At 42.7% G+C, this 26,990-nt stretch overlaps 1 protein-coding gene and 1 long non-coding RNA gene across 5 annotated transcripts in view; one reads left to right on the top strand and one right to left on the bottom strand.

Moving 5' to 3' along the window:
- Positions 1-2,969: 2,969 nt before the first annotated feature.
- Positions 2,970-26,990, bottom strand: part of TRMT61A (tRNA methyltransferase 61A) — a 28,175-nt gene continuing 4,154 nt past the window's right edge. For 2 of the 4 annotated variants that reach the window (XM_027674053.1, XM_027674051.1), the window contains exons 2-4: positions 23,658-24,017; positions 13,568-13,834; positions 2,970-4,362 (exon numbers count right to left, since the gene is read on the bottom strand). In XM_027674053.1, coding sequence (XP_027529854.1) covers positions 4,037-4,362; positions 13,568-13,834; positions 23,658-23,988 — 924 coding nt within the window. In that variant the 5' untranslated portion in view covers positions 23,989-24,017 and the 3' untranslated portion in view covers positions 2,970-4,036. Of the gene's footprint in view, positions 4,363-13,567; positions 13,835-23,657; positions 24,018-26,263; positions 26,689-26,727; positions 26,885-26,990 lie in introns of those variants that run through there. The other 2 variants (XM_027674052.1, XM_027674054.1) reach the window with 2 other exon arrangements.
- The window catches only part of LOC113963168, a 4,309-nt gene continuing 3,764 nt past the window's right edge, over positions 26,446-26,990 (top strand). Inside the window, exon 1 of the long non-coding RNA XR_003532663.1 lies at positions 26,446-26,551. This is a non-coding gene — a long non-coding RNA (uncharacterized LOC113963168). The remainder of the gene's footprint in view (positions 26,552-26,990) is intronic.

Raw genomic sequence — 26,990 nt, 5'->3', positions numbered from 1 at the left:
CACAGCAGCTGCACCTGCAGGGCTGATGGGGCGGCAAAACAGAGCCCTTCTCCTGCACTCCACTAAAGAGAAGAGAAAACCACTTGCCTCTGCCCAAAATCTGGCTGTACAACCCAAGCCTGTGATGCTGGGAGCAGCAGGAAGAGCTGGTGCATGGCAGCAGGACAGCTGTCGGCTCTGGGACTGAGGGCAGGGGCAGGGAGATGATGGGAAGGGACCACTCATGGCAAGGGAAGCCCAGTTGTGGGTGATTGACCTTAGCAGGCAGGTAGAAACACGCAGGTAGAGTGAGATGCCCACAGGACAGTGTTCCCAGCTGGCTTTTGTGTTTGTTTCTATCAGCATATCAGCCAGCTCACCTCAGAGTTTAAAGCTGTGGCCCTGTGGCAGAGGAGAACAGCCTGTCCTGAACAGCTGCAAAAGGACACGGAGCTCCTGGGTGAGATATGCAGGTAAAGGGCTGGATACCAGTGAGGATTATTTTTATTTCACTAATTAATTCAAGGTTTCTCTGTTCCCTGTGTTGATACTGATGCAGATTCATTCCTGTTTAGAAGCTGTGACGTAGGGAGAAAGGAAATAACACAGTCTGGCTCCCCTCTTTTGGCATCTGAACAACATAATTCCTCAGGAGCACTTGAGAGGCCAAGCAGCATGTAAATGCTTTCCCTCATGGTGACACAGATGGAACTTTCTGGTACTAGAACAACCCCCTTTGACTGGTCACAGCTGCACGTACCTTTGCTGTAACATCATGGTTATGCAATGCTGACTCTCCCACTTTGCTCTTATCGTGCCTCTCTCATACTTGTGCAAACAGAAGCCAAGACGGAGCCCAGCCACGGCCTCCGAGAGCCCAGCCATTTCCCAATCATCATTCTCTGAGCCTGCACTGCTCCCACTGGCACAGAGGTGAGCTGGGAGCACCAAACACTCAGGAGGGCACAGTTCTCCAGGCTCTGTCCAGAAAGAACCTGGTAAGGCAAGGACACACAGGCTGCTCAGCGCACTCCTGCACCTGAATGATGCAGACCCTGCTTCATGAGCACCCGTATTCACAAAGACATCGCTGCATCTCTGGGCCCCCCTCCTCTCTAGGTCACCATGACTTCCGCACTCATCCCGTTCACCAGGACTAATGGAGCACAGATGTGCTCTCAAGGGAGTGAGCGTGAACCAGAACCCTCATCTCTGGAACACTTCCCAGGAAGAACCATCTCCTCACCATCACGTATCCCAAAGTACCTAAGGAGAAGGCAGAGCAAGAAATAAGGCAGAAGAGTGAGTTCTTGGCATTTTTGCTACTTTATCCCTTTAAGGTTCTGAAGCAGGATTTATGATCTTCTTCAGAGAAGACTGTTGTGCTAGCAGGTAGGCAGGAAACAACCACAGTGAGATACAGATCTGTGATGCTTTAATTAAAGCACAGGTAAAAACAGCAGCAGAGCTCTGAGTGTTTCACAAGCCTCTTCTTAGTCACTGCTGTGTGCCTTGCAGCCTGCAAGGTGTCACAGACTGCTCTCCATGCCAGCTTCCAGGGCACGGAGCACAGTGGGACCTGGCTGTCAGGCAGAGCTGTGTCCTGGTGCTTGTCCACAAGGACTGAGGGATCCAAGTGCACAGCAGCAGTGAAAATGTGCAACCTGCCAACTGAACTGTGTCAGGGCAGGAAGAAGAGGTGTTTCGTTCCAGGCTGGAGAAGATCAAAATGTATTAAAAGGAGAAATGAGTCTCTGGAAGTGTGGCCCAGGCACATTTCCTGAAGCATGGCAGGAAAGACCCACGTTTCTGATTTACCACTGTTAGGAGGGAATGTGGCCAGAATACAGAACACAGGTGACCATAAGCAGCATTAAACAGTGGGGGGTCTGGCAGCACAGTACAACCCACGCTGGACAGTGTGGGATCCTCCCTGTGACCCTGACAGCAAACCAACAGCAGGAAGCGGTGCTGAGCTGCTGGCCATGGCTGCCATCGGCAACAAAAACACAGAAGCCTTTTTAATATTGCAAAGGCAGAAATGAAATCCTTCTCCTCTTACGCAATGCTTGCCCTTCCTCAGCAGAGATCAAATCAATAAGGGACCAAGCAAAGTCAATGGTTTATTTCAAGGGGTTTTGAATTGGGCTTTGTAGGGAAAAAGCCATCAGCCTTGTTTCAAACTCCATGAAGACACATTGGTATTTCCATTCCATGTCTATTTGTAGGACAGAAACGTGACTTTGCTCCTTTTTAATCCTGTTTAAATGTTACATTATTTTAAAATAAGGTCTGTCAGGAAAAAAGAATCAAGTTCAGGGCTGGAATTATCCCTGGAGAAGCTTGGGGATCCTGCTTGTTAGTGAATGAGGATCACCCTGAAGAAAGTTAAGAACAGCCTTGTGGCATTAAGGTTGTATTTCTCCATCCTCTCTTCTGGTGTCTGTCAGTACCTCAGCCATGCTCCTGTGGTGATTTCAGCACACACAAACATGTGCATATGTAACACATGTCATTATAACACAGCCACCAAACCCCATACACAGTGTTAGCAGTTTACTGCATGTGCCTGGAGAACATTAGCAGAGGCAGAAAGAGAACTTTCACATAATTTAGGGAGAAATGTTGCAGTTGTAGGCCAACTTACATAACTGATTTAGCTCAACAGAATTGCTTTCTGCCTTTAATCTGCTCAGCAGTTTATCTTTGCTGTCGTGATCGGTTGAGCTTTCTTTAAACCGTTATGGATTAGCGTTCTGCTATAACATGTTAAAAGCTTAGCTTTGTTTATTTTTGTCAAGAATGGGGGAGGGATATCAGGTTAAATGTTCAGGCAGCAGTTTATGAATGGCTGTTTCTCTTACACGGCAATCAATATGTTCAGGTACCGAAGGCAAAGCACAGCTAAACACTTTGAGTGACAGCACTAGTGGCTGGAATAGAAATATCTGCGACTTTACTTTTAAAAATAAAACAAAGAAGGAACTTAATAAATTTGCATAATTATTTTAATCTATAAATACAAAATGTAATCCAGCATTCAAACAGTTCATCACACCCACCAGCTCTGTATGGAAGACCAAAGAGTAAATGATCTGAAAACTTAATTAATAAGGCTGGTTGAGGATTTTACTAAGTATGCATTATTGATGCAATTTGGAGACAGAAATCCTGCCAAAAGCAATCTTTCTGTCATTCAGCTGCAGGAAAACAATACACCATAATGCAAATAAACCATCAAACAAATGGAACCTCAGCCACTTACAAAGAGGTGTTCAGATAATATTAACCAGCTGTTCAGTGAATTTTCACAGTGGATTCATCAACTATAAAAGTGGATGTTCCATTAGAAAGTGAAGTATGGATCCAGGTTCAAATTTCTACTACAAACTGATGAGCACAATATACCAATTTAAACCAAATCCATTAATTACCACACTTCTTTGACCTCTGTGTAATTGAAATGATTTGCAAATGCCAGTCTGGAATGGAGTAAGAGGTTGTGTTCCTGAGCGCTGCCAATAATCCTCTGGAACACTATTCCAAGGAACAGTTGTGTTGGCAACCCTGTAATCTTGTATATTTCTTATCTAAAATGGAGGAAGTAGGCACTTTCACATTTCTAAGAGGAACACGGACACTAGAAAAGTTAAAAAAACAAAATGTCTAGTGGTGCTAGGAAAAAATAAACCCCATAAACCTTGGAAAGTAATTCAGAAAAAAAGGAGGAAAAAATCCAACTTCTTTGCAATTTTTATGTTGTTTGTTTTGCTTCCTTATCGGAAGAAATCTTTATTCTGCTCATTCCATTGAATGGCCATTCACTATTAATTTATCTTCTTTCTGACAGCAAGTGGAGCACCATTCCAGAATTTCAACATTCCCTTGATGCTGCTCTGGTTAATGCTTGTGTGCTATTTAAACAAAGCATATTCCAACTAAATCTGACTATATATGGAATTCCCTGACAAGTAAAAATTTGGATGCCTTACAGAAAAGCGCCATGAAAACAGAACGCACACGGAACCCACTCCAGACGGCACAAACTCAGCTTGTACTAAACCAGGCTCTTGGTGGCAAAGGTCAGGTACCCAGTGTGCCCCACCATCTCCCTCAGTGGCACGCCACTTTTGAACTGCACAGTCCCTTGCAGATTAGCACCCGGGCTACCTTGGTTTGATGGGTTGCTGCTGTCAAAGCCAGTGCCAGAATTATCCTCAGCTGCTTTTCCAAGGTCAGGGATTTGCAAGCTAATTGTCCTTACATTGTACACCCGGAGCAGAATTTCCAAGGTGTTAATCTCTGTAAAACCATATTCTTCCATGGCTAGGCAGGTCCTTTGAACTTGTTCGATGCAGGGGGAGAAGGAGCAGATGCGGCCACCTGCAAAATAAGACAGGTGGTGGAAAAGAGGGGAAAAACCAAAAACTACGCACTTTTAATCTTTTTTCAATGTCTCCCAGATGCCCATAGAATTACTGTTATACAGAAAAGTGAAAACATTCCTCAAGAAAAACTCCATGAGGCAACTCTGCATGTTTAAAGTGTCAGCACAAAATCAAACACGGACGACCCCACAAGCCGCTTCAGACCCTTTAAAAACCACAACAGCAAGTTCATTCATCTCCCGCATCCAATGTAGCCCACCACATTTGTTCACAGTAAAACCGTTAAAAATTGATCCCTTTAGAGCAGTGGAATCCTTTGGAATCACCATCCACAGTTCTGGACTGAGGCACCAAAGTGAAGCTGGCACGTACACAAAGCCAGAAGTCATTCTCCACACACTGTACAGCGCTGCCTTCATTCGAGTACAAGCGCGCGTGCACACACCCCCTGACAAAAGCGGCTGTGTTTATTTGGGAACGATGGTATGCGTGTGCAGAATAAAGTGATCTCTCCAGGCCATAGATGGAGTGCTGTTAAGGCTTTACCCTTTTAGTCAAGCTGACTAGCCTGTCTCCTGAGCATTAAAGCTTACTGGATATCACATCGGGCAGGCTTACAGCAAATGCTGTAAAACTCTAGGATAGGACTTTTAAGTGACAAACTTAACACTTGTCTCCTTGTCTGTACACAGTTCTGATTTTTGATTCTAAATACAGAGTATTAATAGGCCCCTTACACCTTTCTAAGTGCTACAATGTCACCTTAGCAGCTGAGAATAGAATGATTCAGATTTACTCCAAAAAGCCACAGCCAAATCAGATCAAAGAATTATAAGGACACTGTCTGCCATAAAGCCAGGGCATGTGCTTTCACCCAGGACACAGTGTCCCCCAAGGCAATTGCCCTTCCTGAAAAGCTTTTGTGCAGGAGGAAGGAACACTGGGCAATGCAGCTTCAGCTATGGTTTTACTTATTACAACTAGGTGAAAATGCCTCCTGACCTGATTTGCATTCCCTCCCAGTCCTCTCCCAGGCTCATCCAGTCAAGCTTTCCAACACCAGTTGTCTAAGTAGTTAAAGAATCCGTGCAAGTCAGAGCAAAGCATCCTGCTAAAAATAGAGGCTATGCTGGGACTATATGAAGCCTGCTTTATCTCAAACTCCCCTTTTTTTTTCCTTTTTCATTTCTCAAGTCAGATCTCTAAAAAAAGAAAGCATCAGGTCTGAAAGCATCACTGTAGCACTCTAGTTACTGTGCAGCAATGATGTGCTGGGTACTGCCTGGGGAAGAACACTTTCCACAACCATTAATCCACCATACACTAAGTAGGATTTAATTTTAGTCCTGAAATAAAGTCTCCGCAGCAAGGGGTTCTTACCATGGATCTTCAGAACAAAGTACCCTGGACAATTAATTCCCTGGAGTGACAATTAAAACTCAAATCTAATAATCACCTGCAAAATTAATGGTTGTATGTGACTGTATTAATCAAGTCTGTGGATGCTGATTTAATTGCACACCCAGTCCGTTAGCTCCCATGAAATTAGATTTGTGTGTTCATCAGGATGGCCAGCAGTACCAAAATGTTTCCCAACCAGACAGCTAATCTTTTCTGGCCAAAGCACTACACACTTCTACCATGTCTGTAGATGTAAAACAGAAAAGCTAAGAAAAAAAATTCTGTTACATAATTAGAAAGCTACTATGAAGCACATTTGTTATAAAGAAAAGATTTTATATTCTTATTGTGTAGGGAATTGAGCAAATGTCTAACTTAGCTAAATGTCAGATCACAATTACTCTTTGTCTGCAAAGCAAGAATTTGCAGAGCGACCAGAGATTTACTACTATTTCATTCAGGCTTTTTGGTTTTGGTGTTTTATATTGCAATAAAAAAGCGAATTATATTCACATTTACAATAAGTCTGTTCTTATTTATTCTGACTCCAAGGGGTTTAAGATATGTTTAGGCTTTTGAATTCACATGCTCTAGATTTACAGTCAAAAACTCAGAAGCCTGCACACAGCTGTTGCCATACAAGCTGCAAAGCCACCTACAGTTCTTGTCAAGGCTTCAATTAAAGGCAGAGCACCGTACTTGTGCCTCGGGGTGGTCAGCTGAGCACAGCACTGTCAACACCAAACTTGGTGAAGATTTATCAGCCTGCCTCCTCCCAACTGCTGGGGGAAGTAGGGTTACAGAAAACAGGCCTCCAAGCTGCTTGGTTGGGAAGAAAGCTCTTGCTTGCAATAGCCAATATCCAGAGGGGAAGTGCAAAAAATAACGTTACTTGACTTACTGCGCTGCTGGAAGCTTCTCAGGTATGAAGAGTGAGAAAACAGTGAAACTGCTGGTATTCCATGTAACTGAGACCATCCAGTGGGTTTTAGTAGTTCTGCCAATTTTGTTTTTTCTCCTTCCATACCTATTGTTTTGGATATTTTTATACATCCCCTCCAAATAAATATACCTACAAATAGCTCAGAAGCAAACTCACCAAGCATCTATCCCTACAGATCCTAACAAGTGGGAGAGGGGTCCCCTCTGCTTTTTCCTGTACACACCATCAGGTAGGCCAGATCTGACTTGCAGGCTGGATTTGTTTGATTAAGCAGATATTAAGAGAAGACTGGAAAGCTACAATTAGCAGAAGGTTGGAAGACAAAAATGAAACTGCAGTTCCAGACTGTGAGAGGTTGTCTAAAATAGAAACATTTGGGAAGTTTCAATTGCTATGGTGTGTTTAGACCAGGAAAAAAAAGTAGAAAACCAGCATGCAGAAGGACATGCTCATCTGTCCTAGGAGCAGAGACACTGTCATCTTCAATAGGCCAGATGCTTCTGAATTCTCTACACTGTGGGCTGCCCTCTGTACCCCCAGGACTACCAGCTAGGCAACACCCCTTCTGTCACAATCACCAAACAGATATAAATCTAGATTTCAGCATTCACAGTTCTCAGATTCTTTGAGAGCCCTCTTGTCCTTTAGACACCAAGAGGCTTTTAGAGCTTAAAGGACTTGAATATGCATTGCTTTGTCTTGCCATGCCAAGGATTCCTTAGTGAATGAAGAAAAGATGTACTCCCTCCCTCTCCACTGGCTCACTGGGGCACCCTGCTCTGTCTGTGGATCACAAGGGGGTGGACTGGACTAGTGAGCACTGAAAACATCTGAACGGCAACTTTATTGTACAAATTGCATTTATGTTCTTTCAGAGATCTCCTTTTAGGAGAGCTACCGTTCCTAAATTTGGTTAATGAGATCTATGTGTCATCATAAATTGATATAGTAATTATGAGAGATTAATCCTGTTCACATTGGGAAGCTGTGTGAGCTTTTTGATCTGAAGAGCTGTCTAAAAATGTGTTTATTCATGTATAATGCATCTGACAAGTGCTACAGTTGAGGAGAAGAGAATAATGAGACTGTATGAAAGACTCAAGTTTTTTTCTACCTTCAATTTTACAGGGAGCGAGTTAGTTTGAAGCATTTAATGGAGAGGTTAAATGTCCCAAATCCATAGGCTGGAACAAGCCCACACAGTCCTGGCAGCCACTGTAACCAGCAACAGGGTCGAGAGGATACGAAAACTGAAGTACGATTCAGACTGCAATGAGTAGAAAAGAGAGCTTAAGGGAAGGGGCAAATTAAAGAGAAGATTTTAATCCACATAGCACTGTACATTTTAACAGACAGGATCTAGCTGGTAATCGAGGGACACACCATTGCACTCTACAAGAGGCCAGTGCCTCGGAAATTGCTTCTTCTTCAAGGACAGTTCCCAGAATATTCCTGTGCAACTCCAACAAACAATTTTGTTTCTGGCCTGTCTGAGGAAGGACTAACAACTCTACCAGTTCTATTGAGCTAATAACTGTACTTGGTTTCAAGAATGGAAAATCTCAGTGCTACCCAGTTAACAAGAACTCCAGTGCATGCTTATGATACAGAAAACGTGTCCAAGCAGTGTGCTCTTCTGTAGGTTATATGTCACACACGCTGCAGTTTTTTCATCATTCCAGTATTATTCAGGAGATGCAAAAAGAACACATGTAGAGCAGCACCATTAAGTTTCAGGGAAAAGGGCCAGTAATTTTAGAAATGATTCTGTGATGTAAAGAATACAACACAGCATTTTTACCTCTGGTAAAAGAACATAGCTCTGGGTTTTGGGACTTGGCTGCACTGTCATAATTGGAAGATTATGTTACAAAGATCTCAAGGAAGAAAAAAATCACACAGGCATTATCATTGTGTAGGGGCGAGGCAGGAGAGTCACTGAGCAGCATCACTGTGGCATTTACTCTGTGCTAGTAGGACACTAAAAATATTGCCTCTGTAAAAGGGGACAGAATGTCCTTTAAGTGCGTGTGCTCGTGGGCGATTTGATGTAGCTTCCCTGACAAGTGAAATTAGAGGATTTGGCTGCTGAAAGAAATTAAAGGATATTTCTCGATTCAGAAAAGAGAATTTTCTCCAAATCACTTGCCAGCTCATTAATAGGAGCTTGATGTGATTATCTGCAAATGTGACCTTAACCTCTGCATTTGTAGGTGCTTCATCCAAAAGGAATTTTTTCCTGCTCATTATTATGGGCTGGAAAAAGTATGCAACAAGGAAATTTAAAAATCAGGTGGCTCCAAATTGGGGAAGAAAACCAAACAACTTTCTTTAAGTATCCTTTAATCCCAAACTACCTCTTACAAACTGTGTAAAAGCCAGTAGCTTTGGCTGGTTTTCCACAGTGTAGATTTTGATGCAGGAATCCTTCTGCTTAACTCTCTACATGTAAGAGAGTCACTTGTACGTCAGGCCAGGCCCACTGTGTGCACCTGACCTACCAATCCCTGACAGACCCAAGCCAGGGTGATGCTCTCACGTGAGATACAACTGAGGCTGGCTCAGCAAACAGCCAGTGCTTGGAAAACAGAGGAAGCTGTTTTGTGGGTTAGCACCAGGTCCTGGATCCTAGTGGGGCAGCTTTGCACTAGACCAGATGGCCTCTCAATGTTGAGACTACATGCTGCAATTAAAGTTAGTTTGTGGATCTTTAATCTCCCCTTGAGTTAATTCTCCTTCAAATCAAAGCAGGTGCTACACAAGCAAAGGCTGGTGCTGGTATTTTAGCAGGCATTTATTGCTTCATCCATGTGTTCCAAAATAATATCCTGGGGACACGAGAAGTGGTGATACCAACCAGTGCACCACTTGCACGGGTGGAGGATGACAGCATGCCGGACTGTCAGGCTCCTCTTCCTGCCCCAACACATTCCCAGTGTGTTCCCGAGGTAGCCAGACCCCAAACAACATCAGCCTTGATGTCACTGCCCCCTTCTCAGTGTGATTCATCCTGGGGTACTCCCTACTCAGACACCACAGGTGCAAGAGTTATGGCCATGGATTTCAGCTGCTCCTCAAAGCCACACCTGGGTGGTTTAAAAATGGGACCATGAATAACCCCTGGTGCTCAAGAAAAATACCCAGTGAGACTTTCTGTATGGACATGGTATTCTTTGAAATCCCAGGGGGAGAAGGAGGCAAGCCCAAATGAAAATTGAAACTAGCTAAACTAGGCAATGCCTTACCTGCACCACAGGCGACTGGGAGGATGAGATATTACTTATGCTCTTATACAGGCCTCTGTGATAACCAAACCTGGCAGGTTAGGACAACAATCAACGGCTATGCCAAGGGAGAAAAATGCAAACTAGACCTGTCCCTTGTGTACAAGAAAAACAAATAAAGGACTTTGGAAATTAAAACCAGCTGTACTACAGAGTACTGCTGAAGGGCTTCTGTCATGGCAGGAAATGCAGAGGCCAAACAGAGAGATGTTCAAAGGGAACGTTACCTGCAGAGTTTTGGGGGGGGGGAAGGAGAACTGACAGCACCATGTTGCCTGATTCAGGTGATATCTCAAGGATCACAATTTGACAAACTCATAATTTAGAGGCTTTATGATACTCAAGAGGGAACAGAAAGTCTGAATTTAGGACTAAAATCTTTATAGAAAGAAACGCAATAAAAGAGGGGTGATTTTAATAATTTTGTGACTCAGACTGTTAAACACCACCAAGGACCAACTTAAAATGCAAGAGGCCAATTCAACCTAAAATATGGTTGTATTTTTCCATCTCCCTACCTGAAAATTTAAAATCTGTATGAGAAGTATTGTACCAGTCAGTTTCTCCCTCATTTTCCACAGCCTGGGAAGAAATAGACAGTATTTATGAGGGTAGAGTAGGTGGGTGCAGAATGATATTCAAAGCACTACAGTATTCAGCTGTGAGATGACTGTGAGTCAAAAGTTTCAGGGCATTTAAGAACTACAGAATATTGAGGGTATTTTTGTTACCTCACAGTTTTCTCATTTTCTTAATTTTTAAAAATTTAGCCTGAAGGAGTTAACAGCAACTTTGCAAAAACCACCAAGGTCAGATACTGGGAACAGCAGCTACGATTACAGAAAAGCATTAATCAGCAGATGCTGCAAAAGAAAAACAGTGCAGGTCTGGAAACGAAAGCAGGTTCTGCAGTGCAGCAGTGCCTGAGAGGTATTACAAGCAGCATTTCTGCTGGAAGTATGACTGGTGAAATCACCACAAAAGGATGCAGCTGAGATGCAAACCTGAGCGTTGGCAGAGTGCATCACCAGAGAACAAGAACCTTCTAGTCACAAACCTACTGTGCCATTTTTTATTCTTTCAGCTCTTCAGAGGTTGGCACTGCTTTAAATGGGAGGCCAAGCTGCTGTAAGTAGTGTATTTACAGCGTACTGCAAGGCACAGTGAGTGATAAATGTACTCTGTAAAGAGGATCATTAACATTCAGCCTACTAGGAGCTGCAACTACTCAGGACCTTGAGCTTAAGTAGGAGAGAAAATACTGATTTGATAAGGTTTTGTTAAGGTTAAGAACTCTCTCTTACATACTGTCTCAGCTGAACTCTATCATGAGTATTGTGGTTTTAAAGGCTACCTAATGCTATATATTGAATTTGCTTAGCTGTGCTTTCATTCAAAATATCTTGAGACTTTAGGTACTAAATTACCACTGTCTGGCAGTACAGCTGTGATATTTGCATGGCACATCACAACAAAACCCACAGTGTGAATGGTTCAAATGTGACCCTGTCCAGATCTGAGAGAGAGAGGGCGTGGACAGAAAAGAGTGGCAGGACTCATTTTCTCCAGTGATGCTTTATCACTGCACTAACCCTCGGGTTGAATAACAGCAGTATGTGCACAGACTGTTCTTACTGCAGAAGAGCTTTAACTATTTGAAAACAAACAAAGGAGCACTATTAAATTATCTGCCTGTGGTAGGGAAAAGGAAGCAGTTACAGATAACCTGTTATATTTTAGATTTTCCAGCAGTAAAAACATCACAAAACTGCCTGCATGATTTACAATAAAACAGAAAAGTGTGTAAGTTTGCACATATTACTACTGCAATCAATTATATTTTATATGGAAAATAAAAAGAGCTTTTGTTTCTATGGAAAATAAAAAAAAAATTGCCCCCCCAGTCAGTCAGGTACTATGAAGCCCAAAAGATGAGCCTTAGACCACTACCAGATCTCAGACACAGGTGGCTGTGTGCAGCAAAAACTGCAGCAAGGATCAGCAACTTTGCCTTTGGAGTGGTTCATAAAGTGCATGGCGACACTTCACAAACACAAAATGTGGGATTTTGAAGTATTATTTATATTGCCTAAGCAGATGTAACCACTTAGCATAGCACAGAAAAGTACAGCCAGATGGTATGGCCAGTTTGGGACTATAATACCTTTTCTAGGATTTTAAAGGCTGTAGTAATACAAGGATTCAAAACTTGGAACTGTTCAAGCAGCCCTGCTTAGTATTCTAAGCATGCACCACTTAAATAATTCAAATTGGTCTGCGCAATGCAGCGCCTTCTAAGCTGGGAAGTCAGCTGAGTGTTGTGCTCACTAGATTAGATAATTTGAGCAGGGAAGGGCATCGTACAGTGCAGTGATTTTTTTTTTTCCCCAGGACATACTGGAAAGCAGATACAAATTGAGCTGTAACCACTGCAGGTACAGAGTGCTAACAAGTCTTACTCTACCTTTAACGAAAGTGTGTATTACATTGGGATCAGAAAGCTTTCTAGAAAATTTTCAGTAGTAACTGAGGTAGCCTAACAGTGGGGTTGGTCCTGACTCAGCAAGTAGCGCACGTTCAGTGACCTTTAAGATAAAGCTTAAATCTCGCGATTTCAAGAAGACTTAGCAATTCCTTTGAAGTCAGGCCCATGATTACATATTTTAACAAAGAACTGGGCCTTGGCACACAATCTAATTTTACTAAATTCACGTCCCAGCATGGGCACTGTTCAGCACTCCATGCTCTCTTGATTAGAAAAGTCACTTTTGTAGGTGGAAGTAATTTGGCACAAGTTAGTTCAGATCCACACTAGTGTAACATTAAGTCCACATTAGTATAACATTAAGTAGGGGAAAACTTATTCCAGGATAAAAGAATTATTTATTCACTGAAGGTTATTTTTCAAAAGGGAAAAGATTCATAATAAAGTGATGAAATTGGTGCAAAACCTCAACAGCAGTTCTCACTTGCTGTCACCATCCCAGAATAACTGGCATAAGCTGGAACAGCCTTTATGTTCCATTCCCACTGCATCCAACGGCAAACTTCTCACTCGCTCCAACCGCAAAGATTTAGGGCAGAAACTGGCAAGCATATTTAAGTGTAACCACATTTTTTTTTAACATTACCAATGGGGTGCTCTGTTAAATAGGCTCAAATCTGCAATGATTGATGTGAACTGAGGCTGAACACCTTTTATACAAACACCTTTCCACTGAATTGCCCAAGAAATTTGCTTTCAGCATTTATTGTTACTTCTGCTTCCCACACACCTCAGATCTAGCAAAATGCACTTGACAGAGGTTCAAAGGGTTTTTTTATGAACTGCCCATGCTAATTGTGGCAGCTCGCACAGGCCTGTAGGAAAAAATTGTTCTTCTCCTTTCAAATCTTCCACTGTAAATTGAAGATGCCTTTTGAAGGTTTTTCAGCCTTAGAAATGCCTAGAGACTTTGACATTTGAGAACAGCGATCACACAATGGAAGGGAGCAGATCCAGCCTATGGCTCAAAGGCAGAGATGTGTGTGTGCACGGTGCTTCCTGAACAAAAAGAGATAAATGCAGTTACCTTCAGCTTTTAACGCTGACTTTGCATGTCCTATGGCTTCCCATGGAGATGGAATATCTAGAAACACTGCATCTGCAATGTTTGAGACACCAAACCCGTTTTTGCAGACATCCTGGTTGGTCACGGTGACCAGGTGATCCACCCCGTGCTCCCGAAACTCCTCCCGCGCCTTCTCGGCCCTTTGCTGGTGGAACTCCACCGTGTACAGGTGTCCTGTGGGAGCCACTGTCCGGATGAGAGCATGGGAGAGGGATCCACTGCCTGTACCTAGAAAAGACAAACAACTCATGAAATGCCTTTTGTCAATGCCAAACATCAGAACACAAGTCTTCTCCATTAGTCCTCCTGCTTGGAACACTTATTCAAAACCCAAATGAACAGAAACCAGTGGTTCAGATATTGAAAGAGAACAGTCCTTCCTTCACAAGGAGAGAGGGACTAAGAGGCCTAGGAAACAGTCTTTAGGGTCCTCAAAGCATTGCATCTGGAAAACTCAGGATCTGTCCTATCTCCCGGGAGTAAAAAATTAATGCCAAGGGTCAGCTATAGCTTTAAGAACTGCCACAAGAGAGCATGAGGAAGTAAATGCAACAGGAAAAAATCAGGGAAATTAACTGGAGAGGTTTTTTTTTCAAAGCACCAGGCTCTTCTAGGGTGAAAAGAGATTAGAGCAAATTTTAACGGATTTTCAAAATCTTATACTTCATTAAACAAAGAAAAGATTTTGGCAAGGGTCCGTTCTTGAAAAGCCTATTAATATCCATGCAAACAAATGGCCTACAGGATATAGAGTTTGCTTTGCCCAGACCTCTTAAGAGACATCCTCAACTCGCACAGAAATTATCCAAAACTAAGGCCTGCTGGCTCCGTGCAGCCACACTGACCGAACACCTGCTTTCACATGTGACTTACACACATACACACCTACACAATCTTAACTTACTGTAATGAGATCCATCACAAACTTGAAACTGTAGGTAACTGCATTTACCACGTACAAACAGGGACTAACAAGGCACAGATTTTTCCTTGTTTTGGTTCGATAATTTAGGAAACTTATTTTAAATGATCCATTGGAGTATTAAACAGATGAGTGACTAATAACGAACATTTTCACTGAAGAAAACACCCATATACCAATTCCCATTGCAAATTACTCACTCAAGTGGCATTTAGCAGAGCAACCCCTCAAACTCAAAACACCACAACCAACCCAATTCAAAAACCCACAGCAAATTATCTGTGTTTATTGATTCATAAGTCTGTGCTTGGAACACATTTCTCCTATAGAAAGATCTATTTCTAGCCATCTTCAATGACTGTTCAGGCTAAATTTCAGCCTGAAGCAAGTTCTTTCAACTAACATAAATCTTAAAACAGTTATAAGGGACGGAATCTGACGTACAGCAGCTCAGAAAGGAAATTAATTAGGGGGCACAGGGGCTGGTACAGCTGCCTAATTGGAGCAGTGCTTTCCATAATCATACAGGAAGTCCAAGTTCACTGACAGATCCAAGGTTCTTGCCCTCTAGTCACACAAGGGGAGAAACACTGTCGTGGCAGTGTATTTAATCTGACAGCTCTGAAAGGGGAGACCTGCAGACTGTAAACAGAGCTCAGGGCCCAAGTCTGCCACCGGATCAACCAACGCCACCGCGGAATCGGCTCTGCTCCTCTGCTTCCCTCTGGGAGGGCTCTGACCCCAGTGGGCAGACTGGCACCCCCACCCCCAGTTTTAGCACAGCAGATTAGAGGGGGAGGAAGGACCTACACATTTTAGCACTGGCTTCAGAGAGGTCCAAGGGCAGAGAGAAACTGTGACACATGCATTTAATAAAGTGAAAATCCAGGCATTTGTGCCAGTATTGAAATAATGCAAATGAAAAGCAAAACACACTTACATGTGCTCACATCAAAAACTATCTGGTTAGGGCACTTGTAGGCTCTTAAATGTCAACATAAACTTTTCCCTGGTCAAAAGGAGCACAGCAGCCATGTGGCTGAGAAAACTCAAAGATATATGTGCATAGAGAAGAAACAGCATTCCATTGACTTTTTTTTTAAATGACAAAAGCAGGGAACTGTTCTTCATAGAGTGCTAAAGGCTGAAATTCTGCCTTTACATTTAATGACATAAGGGAGGATTACACAACCGGGAACTATTGTAAAATGAGGGAATTTAATTATTTTACCTCTCAAATGGGTAATGCTGCACACTTTCTCCATCTCTCTCTGCTAATCTAGAGGAGTGAACAGAAGGCCTGTCAGCACAGCTGGGCTGTAAGCAGAAGAGAGAGGCAGCTTGTGCATGTATCCAGTTTCCTTGTTCATATTCTTTTACATTTTTAATCACTTTCCTTTTAAATCTACTCTTAAAAACACCACAGAAGATATGATTTGCCTACTTCATAGGAAAACCCATTAAGATTTTTTGTTTTCTTTTCTGATACTCCTTTTTTATTTACAAACTCCAAGCCAAACCCTGAACTAAACCCAGGACTGTCTGGAAGTCACTACTTGTAGGTGTATTACAGCAGAGCTTTTGTTAAAAAAGGTTGCCAGGAATTATTTATTGTTGACTGGCTACTGCAAACATGAGAACAATACATATGTATCACATTTTAACATATCAAATTCTATCACATTAACATCATTAATGAGAGTATTTCTGACGATGCTGCCTGCCTTCTCTGTAACAACACCCTCAAAACTGCTGAAAACAAAGAACAAGATGGTGAAGAATTACACACCATTGTCGAATCTCTTCTTGAAGATATGACAGATTCTGAACCCAGATCTGTGAAATGATTATGACCCTCTACTCTCATGTGCCTGATAGTTCTGCACACTTGATGTGATCCATTAATAACATGAGAGTCTGGCGTAAGTCCAGACTCACCACATGCCCTAAGGCCCAATCAGCACTGTCTACAGAGGTCAGGGGTTCAACCCTATGTTTCTGTGATGTTGTAGAAGGGGAAATGAATGTTTATGTTCACCTTCTTCCCTGCAAATCTGCAATGTTCCACATTTCTGTCCTCCCACCACCTTCTCAATTAATTTTCAATTTCTGTTTGTGCTTATTTTGAAATCACTACTAAAAAAAAGCAGTATTCAGCAAAATAAAGAGTCTTAGGCACCAGTTTTCACTAAGTTCTAGCTCAGTACCAGTTTTCTTGAGAAATGAAAGTATTCTAGCATGACGGGGAATCAGTCAGGACAGCAGCAGGGAGTACTACTGTACTAGAATGCTACCAAACCAGAGATATCAGCTGAATTGCCTGTATACAAATAAAGCAAAAAACTGAATGTCAAAAATTACTATTTTACATCAGAAGAGGCAAGATAAGAACTGGAAGAACTTCAATAGATTTTCATTTGCATACAGGTGCAGTGAAATGCCTATGTTCCTCATTTGACCTAGAAGGAGAATGTAAGACAGCTAGAACAATAGAGTTTATAACTTTTACACCAGGATGGTCCCTTTCTGACAGCCTGCACTAAAAATAGCCTTGAAGACTGTTTGCTCTCTATCACAGGACAATGCCCATCTAACTACTGCATATTAATAATGACTGGATTCTACAGAAGAAAGGTAAAACAACGACAAAACAAAGACATTCTTAGCAGCTGCTGCTTTAGAGCTCACTTAGGTGAGCACTTGTGTCATTGCTAATTTTCACTTGGAAAACGTGATGCTCTTTCACACTGACTACTCTGTGATCTCAAACATCTTAGTCAAAGAGCAGACATCTGCATTGCAGGTATTAATGAGACACTGCAGGGTCCCCAATATGCCACACTCCAAGCTCAAGATCTGAGGAGGTGGCACTGTGCAGGGGATCAGTGTGCAGACTTAGAATGTGGTCCATCTCAGTTCAAAGGCAGGAATTAAGATCCTCTGTTAAACCCACATGGGTTAGGTGGCTTACAACCCTGCACTGATGTAGCCCTTCTTGGGCTCAAGCACATGCCCTTCTCCTTCTCCAACACATTTAAGCTCAGGGAAGTGTTTCTGCCCTCTCTCAAGACAAGGAAAACACTGCAGTTTTAGAAGGATTTCAATCCTAGCAAGTGGACACCTAGATGAAACACTCTAGCTCAGCACCCAGTGATACTTCCAATTGCAGACAATAAACTATTGACCAGGCGAACTCCTTGATCCTGGCCCTGACCTCCAACAGATCTGTTCTTCTCACTCTCCACTTATTTAAGTAATGGCTTTTCCACAGAGAAGCCTCCACACAGCTCAGCCACCTGGAGACAATGTCCATGTTAAGATCATTTCTCACCTTCTCAAAGTTGCAGTGGACAACACCTGAGCTGTTCAAAAATAACACATGCTATTTCAGCACAGAATATCGTCAAGAGAAACATGAGTGTCACCACAGCATCGAGCACAGTGCTTGACTGATATGGAATACAGAGTACATTTTTACACTATTTTCTGTTGCCTGCTTTTCTTATTGCAAAGGGATATTTGTCTAATCTCCTGGAATCCCATCCATGCCATAAACATAAGTGACCTGATTCTGTGTTCCACTACCTTTACTCTTTGCAGGCTAGCACTTGGCTTGTCTTCCCTAGAAATTTCTCATCAGGGGATCTTCTTTTTAAAAAAGGAACTACAAATCGTGATTTAAGATCTATAGATGTTTACAGTGCCTAAGCAAAATCATTTTGGAATAAAGCTGAATAAGCTCCTAAGTGCATACTGCTTGGAAACACGAAAAGAGAAAAGTATACAGTGTGTTATTTAATTCTGGGTCTCTACAATATCTAGTAACATTTTAATAGAACTTCTGATGCAAAATTTGGCTACCTAACACATTCTGAAATGAGTAAATACAACAAAACAATGACAGTGTTGCTGTGTTTGTCTCCTAGCTACGCCACTTAGGCCTAGCAAATTGTAAGATGGGTCATGAGTCAGCCATGAGAACGGAAGGAGCCTCAAACCAAGGGAAAATTAACCTTTAGACAGAGCTAACAACTCCACAACTAAAATCTGTCAAGAAACACTGAACAGAGGAAGACTGCTCACTGTACATGACAAGTTTATGTAACCAGAAAATCATTAATTACTTTTAATGAATATATGAAGAGATATTAAGCATCAGATGAAAATTAACCCAAAGATCCTACTGTGAAGATAGTCAAGGGCGCAAATCATGGTGCCAGAGGTCAAACACAGCAAGAGCAGGGACAGAGAGGAAGAGAGGGAGGGAGAGAATTTCAAGGAGATGAACTGGTGGCTGAAAGAGAAAACAGCAAATCAAAAAGTTCCCTTACAGTCAAGAAGTTCCCTTTACAGAAGATTAGCTCGCTCTCCTGCCTACCTGTTGTGGACATCACGCTGAAGCAGGAATTTTAGTCAGCAGGCTGGAGGTCAGAGAGGGCCACTGCTCAGTGACCAAACTGAGAAGTTGAGAGAAGGATAGTACGGAAGCTTGTAGGCTGGCACTGCCTACAAAAGGATTTAAGAACTAATATTTCCTTAGAGATTCAAAAGTCTTCTACAGGATGGATATAATATGGTTAAGTTCAGAGATCCATGAGAAGTGAACTTGGTGGTCAGGTGAAATAACAAGACGAAAGTGAGCCCAGAAAGTCTGGAAACAAGTGCTTTAGGGTATCGACAGCATTCCACATCAGCTGCATGACAGCCACAAGTCTGAATACATCACAGTGATGCCTCACGTGATCACTTTTGGTTCATAGAATCATCACAGAATCATAGAATGGTTTGGGTTGAAAGACATCTTAAAGATTCTCTAGTTCCAACACACCTGCCATAGGCAGGACACCTTCCACTAGACCAGGATGCTCAATACCCCACTCATCCTGGGCTTCGACACTTCCAGGGATGGGGCATCCACAGCTTCTCTGGGCAACCTGTGCCAGTGCCTCACCACCCTCACAGTAGAGTTTCTTCCTAATATCCCATCTAAAGCTGCCCTCTGTCAGCTTAAAGCCCATTACCCCTTGTCCTATCACTCCTTGCCCTTGTAAAATTCCCTCTCCAGCTCTCTAGTAGCCCTTTTGGGTACTGGCAGGTCTCCCTGGAGCCTTCTCTTCCCCAGCCTGCCTTCACAGCAGAGGTGCTCCAGCCCTCTGAGCATCTTCATGGCCCCCTCTGGACTTGCTCCAACAGGTCCACGTCCTCCTTACAGCCCATCTGTTGAGACCCCCAGAACTGGACCAGTTCAGTACTTTGATGTGGCAAGAGAACACTGTGCTCTGTGACATTTGTGTTGATGAGGCCATTCTAATTCTTCAAGAGGTGCTATACAAGGATGAGGTTTTCTAATTCTCTCACTCTAACCTGAACAGCTGCTAAGAGGTAGATAAGGGAGACATTATGAAACACAGACATTAATTAGTATGAGCACATTCAAGAATCAAATTAATACTTCCAAACTTTGGTCTACACATTACACTAAAGACAGAGCTGCGAACAATTTACATATACCTATGGCACAAAAACTGTAAAGACATGAGTAGGATTTGTGAAAAAGTCTATAAGAGTCTAGAAGAGTCATAAGCAGACAGATGACTTGCTGGGACTCCACAATAAACTATTAATGATTTATTAAGTGTCCATGAATCATTAAGTCGTCACTAATTTTTTATGAGTGTACTCTTAACAAAATCTATACCCTGGCTGTGAGTTTGAAAATTTCATAATTGTTTTTGAGAGGCTCTAGTGTAAGGCTGGGTAGCAGCTCTCATTACCCCTTCACTTAGAAACCATGAGGACCCAGAACACTGTTCTCAGCCTTCAGAAATTCAGTCCATGAGCTCAGAAACCCGTTGCTGTGTGGCAATGAATAGGGTTTAGCAATTTTTAATTTGGGATTTAGCTGAAGGGAAACAAAAAAATCCAATTAACATTTTTGCTCATGTGAGTCTGATTTTGCTGAATGCTGAAGGATCACTGGGATGGTGCTTAAAGTACTTTTAACTAAATTACATTTTGTCTAAATACTATGCTCCATCAAAGCCAAAATATTTCTGAGATTTATCAGATTAAATGAGGTTTCACAGTGCTGTACTGTGTAATTCTGAGGGTAACCCTGAGTAATTCTGAGGGTTAGGACAGACAATTGTTTAGGTCTCACCAGGGAGACAGGACAGTAAAAAAGCCTCCATCTGTGGAGACTAGAAAAAAACCCACACATTTGTTTGGAAAAAATATCTGAAAGGTTTCATATTGGTTCCAACGTAGTATAAAAATAAATGTAAACCCCTCAAAATCTACTGGCAAATGGAGTTGTTATATTACAGGCAGCCTTACCTGGGAAGCTGACATCAAGATTAGTTTTGGAGAGTGACACAGAAAAGAAAGATTCAGCTTATTCCTTTATCTAGACAGTTGCTGCACATGCAGTGAACACAAACTGGATCAGAGTTACCGGACAAGAATAACCTTACACACTATCAGGCCACTTACAGCAGGTATTTAAGCAGCTCTCTTGGGAAGATCAGGCTGCTAAAAACTGTATCCAAGCAGGGAATTCCTCAGACTAGAAAGCAATGCTTTCAATAGATCTTAGCTCCAACATTAGTGCTAACATTTTTAAAATCTTAACATACCTTTATAAATTAGAAATTAGCAGAAGATAGAAAAAGGATCATATTCCTACACCCCCGTAATGAAACATCAGGCAGATGCAGAGTTCCCTGACTGAGTATGTCTGGATCATTTTAATTATGCATGTACTGCTGACAAGCTTGCTCTTTATGTGTTTATTAAAGATTATTAAAAATAGTAAAAACTGTATTAATACATTTGTATCTTTTATGACAAATCACGACTAATCAATTTAAACCGTATAATTCAAGTGATATAAAATTAAGCCTTCTGGTTATTCTCCTCCATTTTTATAATCACATACAAAAGATCATTTATACTTGTATTCACAGCATTACAACACGACACAGAGGGTATTTCATCTTATTTTTTCGATCCTTTCTTCACACAGTTGTGGAGACTAATCCACAGTTCTGCTTTGCTTACACTGTGTAAATGCAGGGCACAATTCCACAGTCCAATCAGTAAGACAAGAGGAAAGGAGCTCGGCCTCTTTACAGAGCCTGCTTTGCCAGTACATACAGCAACTGTGTGTTTAAGTTCAACTTCAAATAATAAAAAAGACATACCTCCATGCTAATTAATGCTCAAACCACATCTATGACCAGCAGCAGCAGGAAGCAAACTCAAGTGTCATTGCTAGACCAGACTTCTTGTCTTGTTTCTACTCATGGCCACTGGGCTGGTTCTGTGTAGCACACATGAGGTTAACTGAGAACTAATGATTTTAGATCACTGAATACCATCTAATTTAGGATGGCACCAAAGTAGATTACATCACCACACTGGAGGCTCCAGTTGTCAATGCCTGTAAAATTTGTAATTCAAAGCAAATCTGCAGTAAGATCTCTTGCTTCAAGGTTAACCAGACATTTCATGCAGTACTTCCTTTCTTTGTGAACAGTGAGCCTTTCAAGCAAGACAAGCACAACTTCAGCAGTAAAACTGTTCACTTTTCCTGGACAGCTTAAGTTGCAATTCATTGATAGCACAGGCACTAAAATAAACCTGGGGGCAGCTTCCCATTAGCAAAAAGAATTGTTTGTGGCTATGATTTTTGACTTGTAACATTTTTGGAAATCATCAAATGTTTCCATTTCTTAGCTCTTTAGATAAACAAGTGACCTAACATCTTCACTCTCTCTAGGCACCTTTGACATTACTGAAAACATTTTAAGTGCTGCTCTGTACATTTGACTATTCCAAGGGAGCAGGAACATGGAACAATTTAAATCTCCCCCTCCCCCAACTAATTTGTTGTGGTTTTTTTCCCATCCTGTCTAAACACAGCAGGGAGGGAAAGAGGTGAAGAGCTCCCTGATGAAGCTACTCCCCATGACAAACCTAAAAATGCCTGATTGTTCTACAAACCAAATTACAAACTCAAAGGACCCAACCATTTTCACAGTATCAGAGGCTTCTGCACATGGCTTTGCCTGTTTCAAGTGCTGCTGTACAGCAACCAGCTCAATGTACCGGTTCTTAACGGGTACAACTGGAGGCAGAGATAAGTGGTCCTTATGCCTGAAAAGTTGCCCAAAATTATGCTTGAGTGGGAACAGGAAACGTTAAATGCAAGTAAGTACAGTGCATCACAGTCCTGTCACGCTGATCCTTTGCCATATCTCTGCTTGAAAGGGAAGTGTATGAAACTGCTTCATAAAAACTCTCAAAGGAAACAGCCAGAAAAAACAAGGACAAACTACCTCATTTCATATTTTTTTCAAACTACAGAAATGCACTCAAATCAAGCAAGCTTTATACTGCCTGCAGTAATAAAGTTATGAAGACATTATTATAAACTCTGTGTAATCAGGAAAACATCTATTTATGTAAAATTTCACTCCTTACTTCCAAATTAAGCAAAATCACGAAAGCTGTAATAAATTAAACCAAGTTTTGAAACAAAACAAATCCCTGCGAAGAACACATCATCCATTGTATTATATCAGTGATTTTGCACGTAGCTGCGGTGCTACAAGTAGATCACACTTGGGAAGAGAAAAACGAAATATATGTACTTACATGGTATCACTTCATATAAACACTGCCACTTTATTTCCCTTATTAGTTCAACACCCTATCATCAGAATCTCTTCCACGAGGCCATCTCAACTATATTCTCTGAAACTGCAAATTCAAAGCTCAACTTTTGATTCAAATCATGTATCTAAAAACATTTTAAAGTACTTAACAGTTTTAGAAAAGGGAAATGAAAATGTGTACATACTTGTTCTAAACAGATGAATTAATCAAACACATACTCACAGGTATGCCCATACACGAGGCCAGCTTACTGAGGTAGTATCAGTTGTTGAAGAAACAGCAGCTGGTAACACGTGCACATGAAATAAAATTAGTCAATGTGTAGGCTCGGAAAATTGTATCAGAGTGGGAAAAAGCTCACCTTTTAGCAAAATATAAAGAAAAGCCAGTTTTTTCATGGAAGTGTTGGTGTTAGTTCTTAATAAAGGATTTCAACATAGTAATTATTACCTGATTCACATACTATGGAGCCTGGCTTCAGTTCTAACATCATGGTGATTATAGAGATGTCAGTGGAATACAGAATCTGTGTCCTGTGAGGGAGATTCATGGTCCACAGTTCTGGAGTTGGATGAAGAATGAACACCCATCCTCCCTTACTGCAGGTCACTTTGGAGCCGTACTTCTTGCCTATGAGGTCTGTGGAGTGCCTGATGACCCCGTACTTAGTCTGTGTTACAGTGCCATGCTGGACTTTCACAGGAAACATGGATTCGTGGCCCAAGAACACAATAGCTGTGTCACCATCCTTTATGGTATCTCCATATTCAATAAAACTCATTGTGACAGTTGTCAGCTGATGATTGACACCTAGAAAAGAATAAATAGGTCAGGAGAGTTTCGCAGGATCTGAAAGTACAGACATAAACCCAAATAACTTTATTTTCCCCAATACAGAACAAAACCACACTGTGCAAATAAGACGTTAGGAAGAGAACTCCAGGAGGTTCAGAGACCTGCATCCCCCCCCCGCTGCACTCTTGATCCAATTAAAATCAATGGAAAAATCTACAGATTTGAATATAACTAGTATTTTTCCTGGTTTATGGTACATTTTAAAGAAAAATCAGGAAATACATTGTAATTTCTCAGCCTGCTCCAAAATGCTACTGAGAAACTTGTACAATTAGTGCAATTAGTACCAATTTCAGTACTTTGTCCAATTCCAGTTCATGAGCACTCAGAGCATGTTATTAAGCAGTAACTTTTATTCCCATTTTCTTGCTTATTTCTTGGTGATTTACAACGTAAAGACATACTGCTACTTGCCTTGACATAAATCACTAGTTATTAAGACGACTAACTAAAGTTTACTTGACAGTTCTCCAACTGGAGGTTTAGAGATTGGATAAACGCAGTATCTGCATTAATTTATGCATAAATTTTACTAACTACATGGGAAAAAAGAATACTGTGGTCTTTAATTTGCCATTGGGGGTGCAAAGTAATTGTCTGGGAAGCATCTGGGCTGCAGCTAAATGTAAACAACCATTTGCAAACTAATGCAAACAGTTTTATCACTTCAGCCTCATGGTCTTGGAGCTGTTTAGAGAATTACAATTAACTTTTGTTGGCTTTGAGTAGACAATCTAGAAATCAGAAGGCAGCTTACAATGAAACCTGGCATTGCCTTTCAGATAAGGCAGCTAAATATCTAAGCTGCAGGTTGATCAGTTTGTGGAATGAATTTTTTAAGGAAGTAATGGTGATCCCAAAGTAAGAAATCAAAGTCTTTGACAGAAGGCTTTGAAAGTCAAATTTCCGCTACTTCTTCCACAACATAATCAAAAGCAGCATAACTTTTAGTTTCAGGGTAATGATTTGGTTCCACCACTTTTGTATTGAATGTGTAGCAGCTTGGTCCTGCTTCATCGTTTTAATTAAAAACTTTCAGTTCTAGAACTGTAGTCTGGTTTTGTTGACCAGAACTCCATGTAGCTCAATTTGCTGTTAAGCAGCTACATTTATAATTTCAGTCACTGATGCTGACAAACAGATGTGCTTGTGGGCAAAACTTCCAAAGCTCATGACACGATTATTGCGTAAGGTGTTCAGATGCCAAAGCAGAACAGGCCTGTCTGGACATATGGTGAAATAGTAAGAATGAATTCAGAAATGTATACATACAGGATGTTGTGAGATAGGAAAAATGCTGTGTTTTATAGCTTGCACCTTCTGATTACATTAATGTCCTAATCGCTCATAAATGATACCTATAATTCTCATTCTAGATACTATTAAAGCAGTGCAGTTTTCTGCTCTCAGAACAGTGCCATTTGAAAGGATCTCCACTGTAGTCCATTTCTTTCACAGTATTTACTGCAATTACACCCATGTGCAACAGCAACATTCCTGCAGCATGTCTGCAGTGACACAGAGAGATCTCCCTTTGATCACACAAACTGGCTACCAGTTTCTTTGCCTTCCTTTGAGCCACTACACTTACCACAGCTAATTGTCACAGCAGTGAATCACAGAATCATCAAGGTTGGAAGAGACCTTCAAGACCATCAAGTCCAGAAAGTCCAGTCCATGTCAGTGCACACTGACATCCCAAGTGACTCATCTCTCAGGCTCAGACCTCTACCTGGCACGTTATATTCATCCACTTGGGGTAAAATTGGTGTCTGTGAGGAGTTTTGGAAGCCTCTTTGCCTCCCCTCCCCCAATTGCAAGGAACAGAGTTGAGCTACAAACACTTGAAATATTTTCCATTCCCTCCCAGCGCAGAGGCTCCTGCACTGTGTTACACTTCTCCTCTGGGCAGCACACGGGGGATTGGAGGAGCATCGCTGCTGCCACACGGTGCTGCCAAGTGGGGGGCAATGGCAGTGTGTGTGGGGGAATGGCAATGGGGGAATGGGAGTAGGGGGATGGCAGTGGTGGGAATGGCAGTGGCGAGGAGGTGAGGTAGGGCCTCCTGCCACGGGATCAGGACTTTTCTGCGGCCTTGCCATGGCTGCAGCGACCTAAACCCAACGACCCAGGCGATCCCTCGCAGCCTCACAAACCACTGACATAACTGTGTGCTCCCTTCAACCGCAGCCCAGGTACACCTCTCCCTCCCCTGACCAGCTGCCACAAGAACCTGGCAGGCTGCCTCTTCCCCCTCCTGCAGCCTGGCAGCTTGGCATGGGGGCAGGGGAACCTCCCGAAGAGGAGGAGGAGGCAGACACAGCCGTCTCGCCCCCCCGGGCTGGTGAATCGCTCCCTGCCCGCGCTCCGACAGGTGACCCCGGTGCCAGAGCCCCCCTCAGCCTCCTCCCGCGCCCCGGCAGCGCATCAGCCCGTCCCAGCGGACCCGGGAACCTCACGGCTGTTCCGGGCCCGAAGGATTTAACGCGGTATTTGCTGCGGGAGGGGGGTGAGAAGCACGGAGCCAGAAGGGGCCAGAGGCGGGATTAGCCTGCGGCAGAGCAGCGTTAACCCGTGACGGCTCCGCGGGGGGCGGGACCGCCCTCGCCTCAGCGCCCGTGTCCCCCCGGCAGCCGCCGGCTGTTCCCGCGCCCCGAGCCATTACCTCCCCAGGCCTGGCCCGGCCCGGCCCGGCCCGGCTCTCCTCACACGCGGAGCCCGCCCAGCGCCTCCTTCCGCCCCGGTCGCAGGCTGCTGACGCTCCCGCCGCCTCCGCCCCCGCCAGCCCTGCCTGGAGCCGGGGAGTCGCCGCCGCCAGTACCCGGCGCGGTGAGACCCTGTTCTCACCGCCCGGTCCCTCATTCCCCTCGAGGCGCCCGTTCCCCTCAGCCCGCCATCCCCTCAGTCCCATCGAGGCGCCTGTCCCCC

Source organism: Neopelma chrysocephalum, unplaced genomic scaffold, assembly GCF_003984885.1.
Source record: "Neopelma chrysocephalum unplaced genomic scaffold, ASM398488v2 Primary Assembly neopelma1_24, whole genome shotgun sequence".
NCBI classification, from domain to species: domain Eukaryota; kingdom Metazoa; phylum Chordata; class Aves; order Passeriformes; family Pipridae; genus Neopelma; species Neopelma chrysocephalum.
The sequence above is the reverse complement of the archived record's forward strand: the minus strand, read 5'-3'. Positions and strand labels throughout refer to the sequence as shown.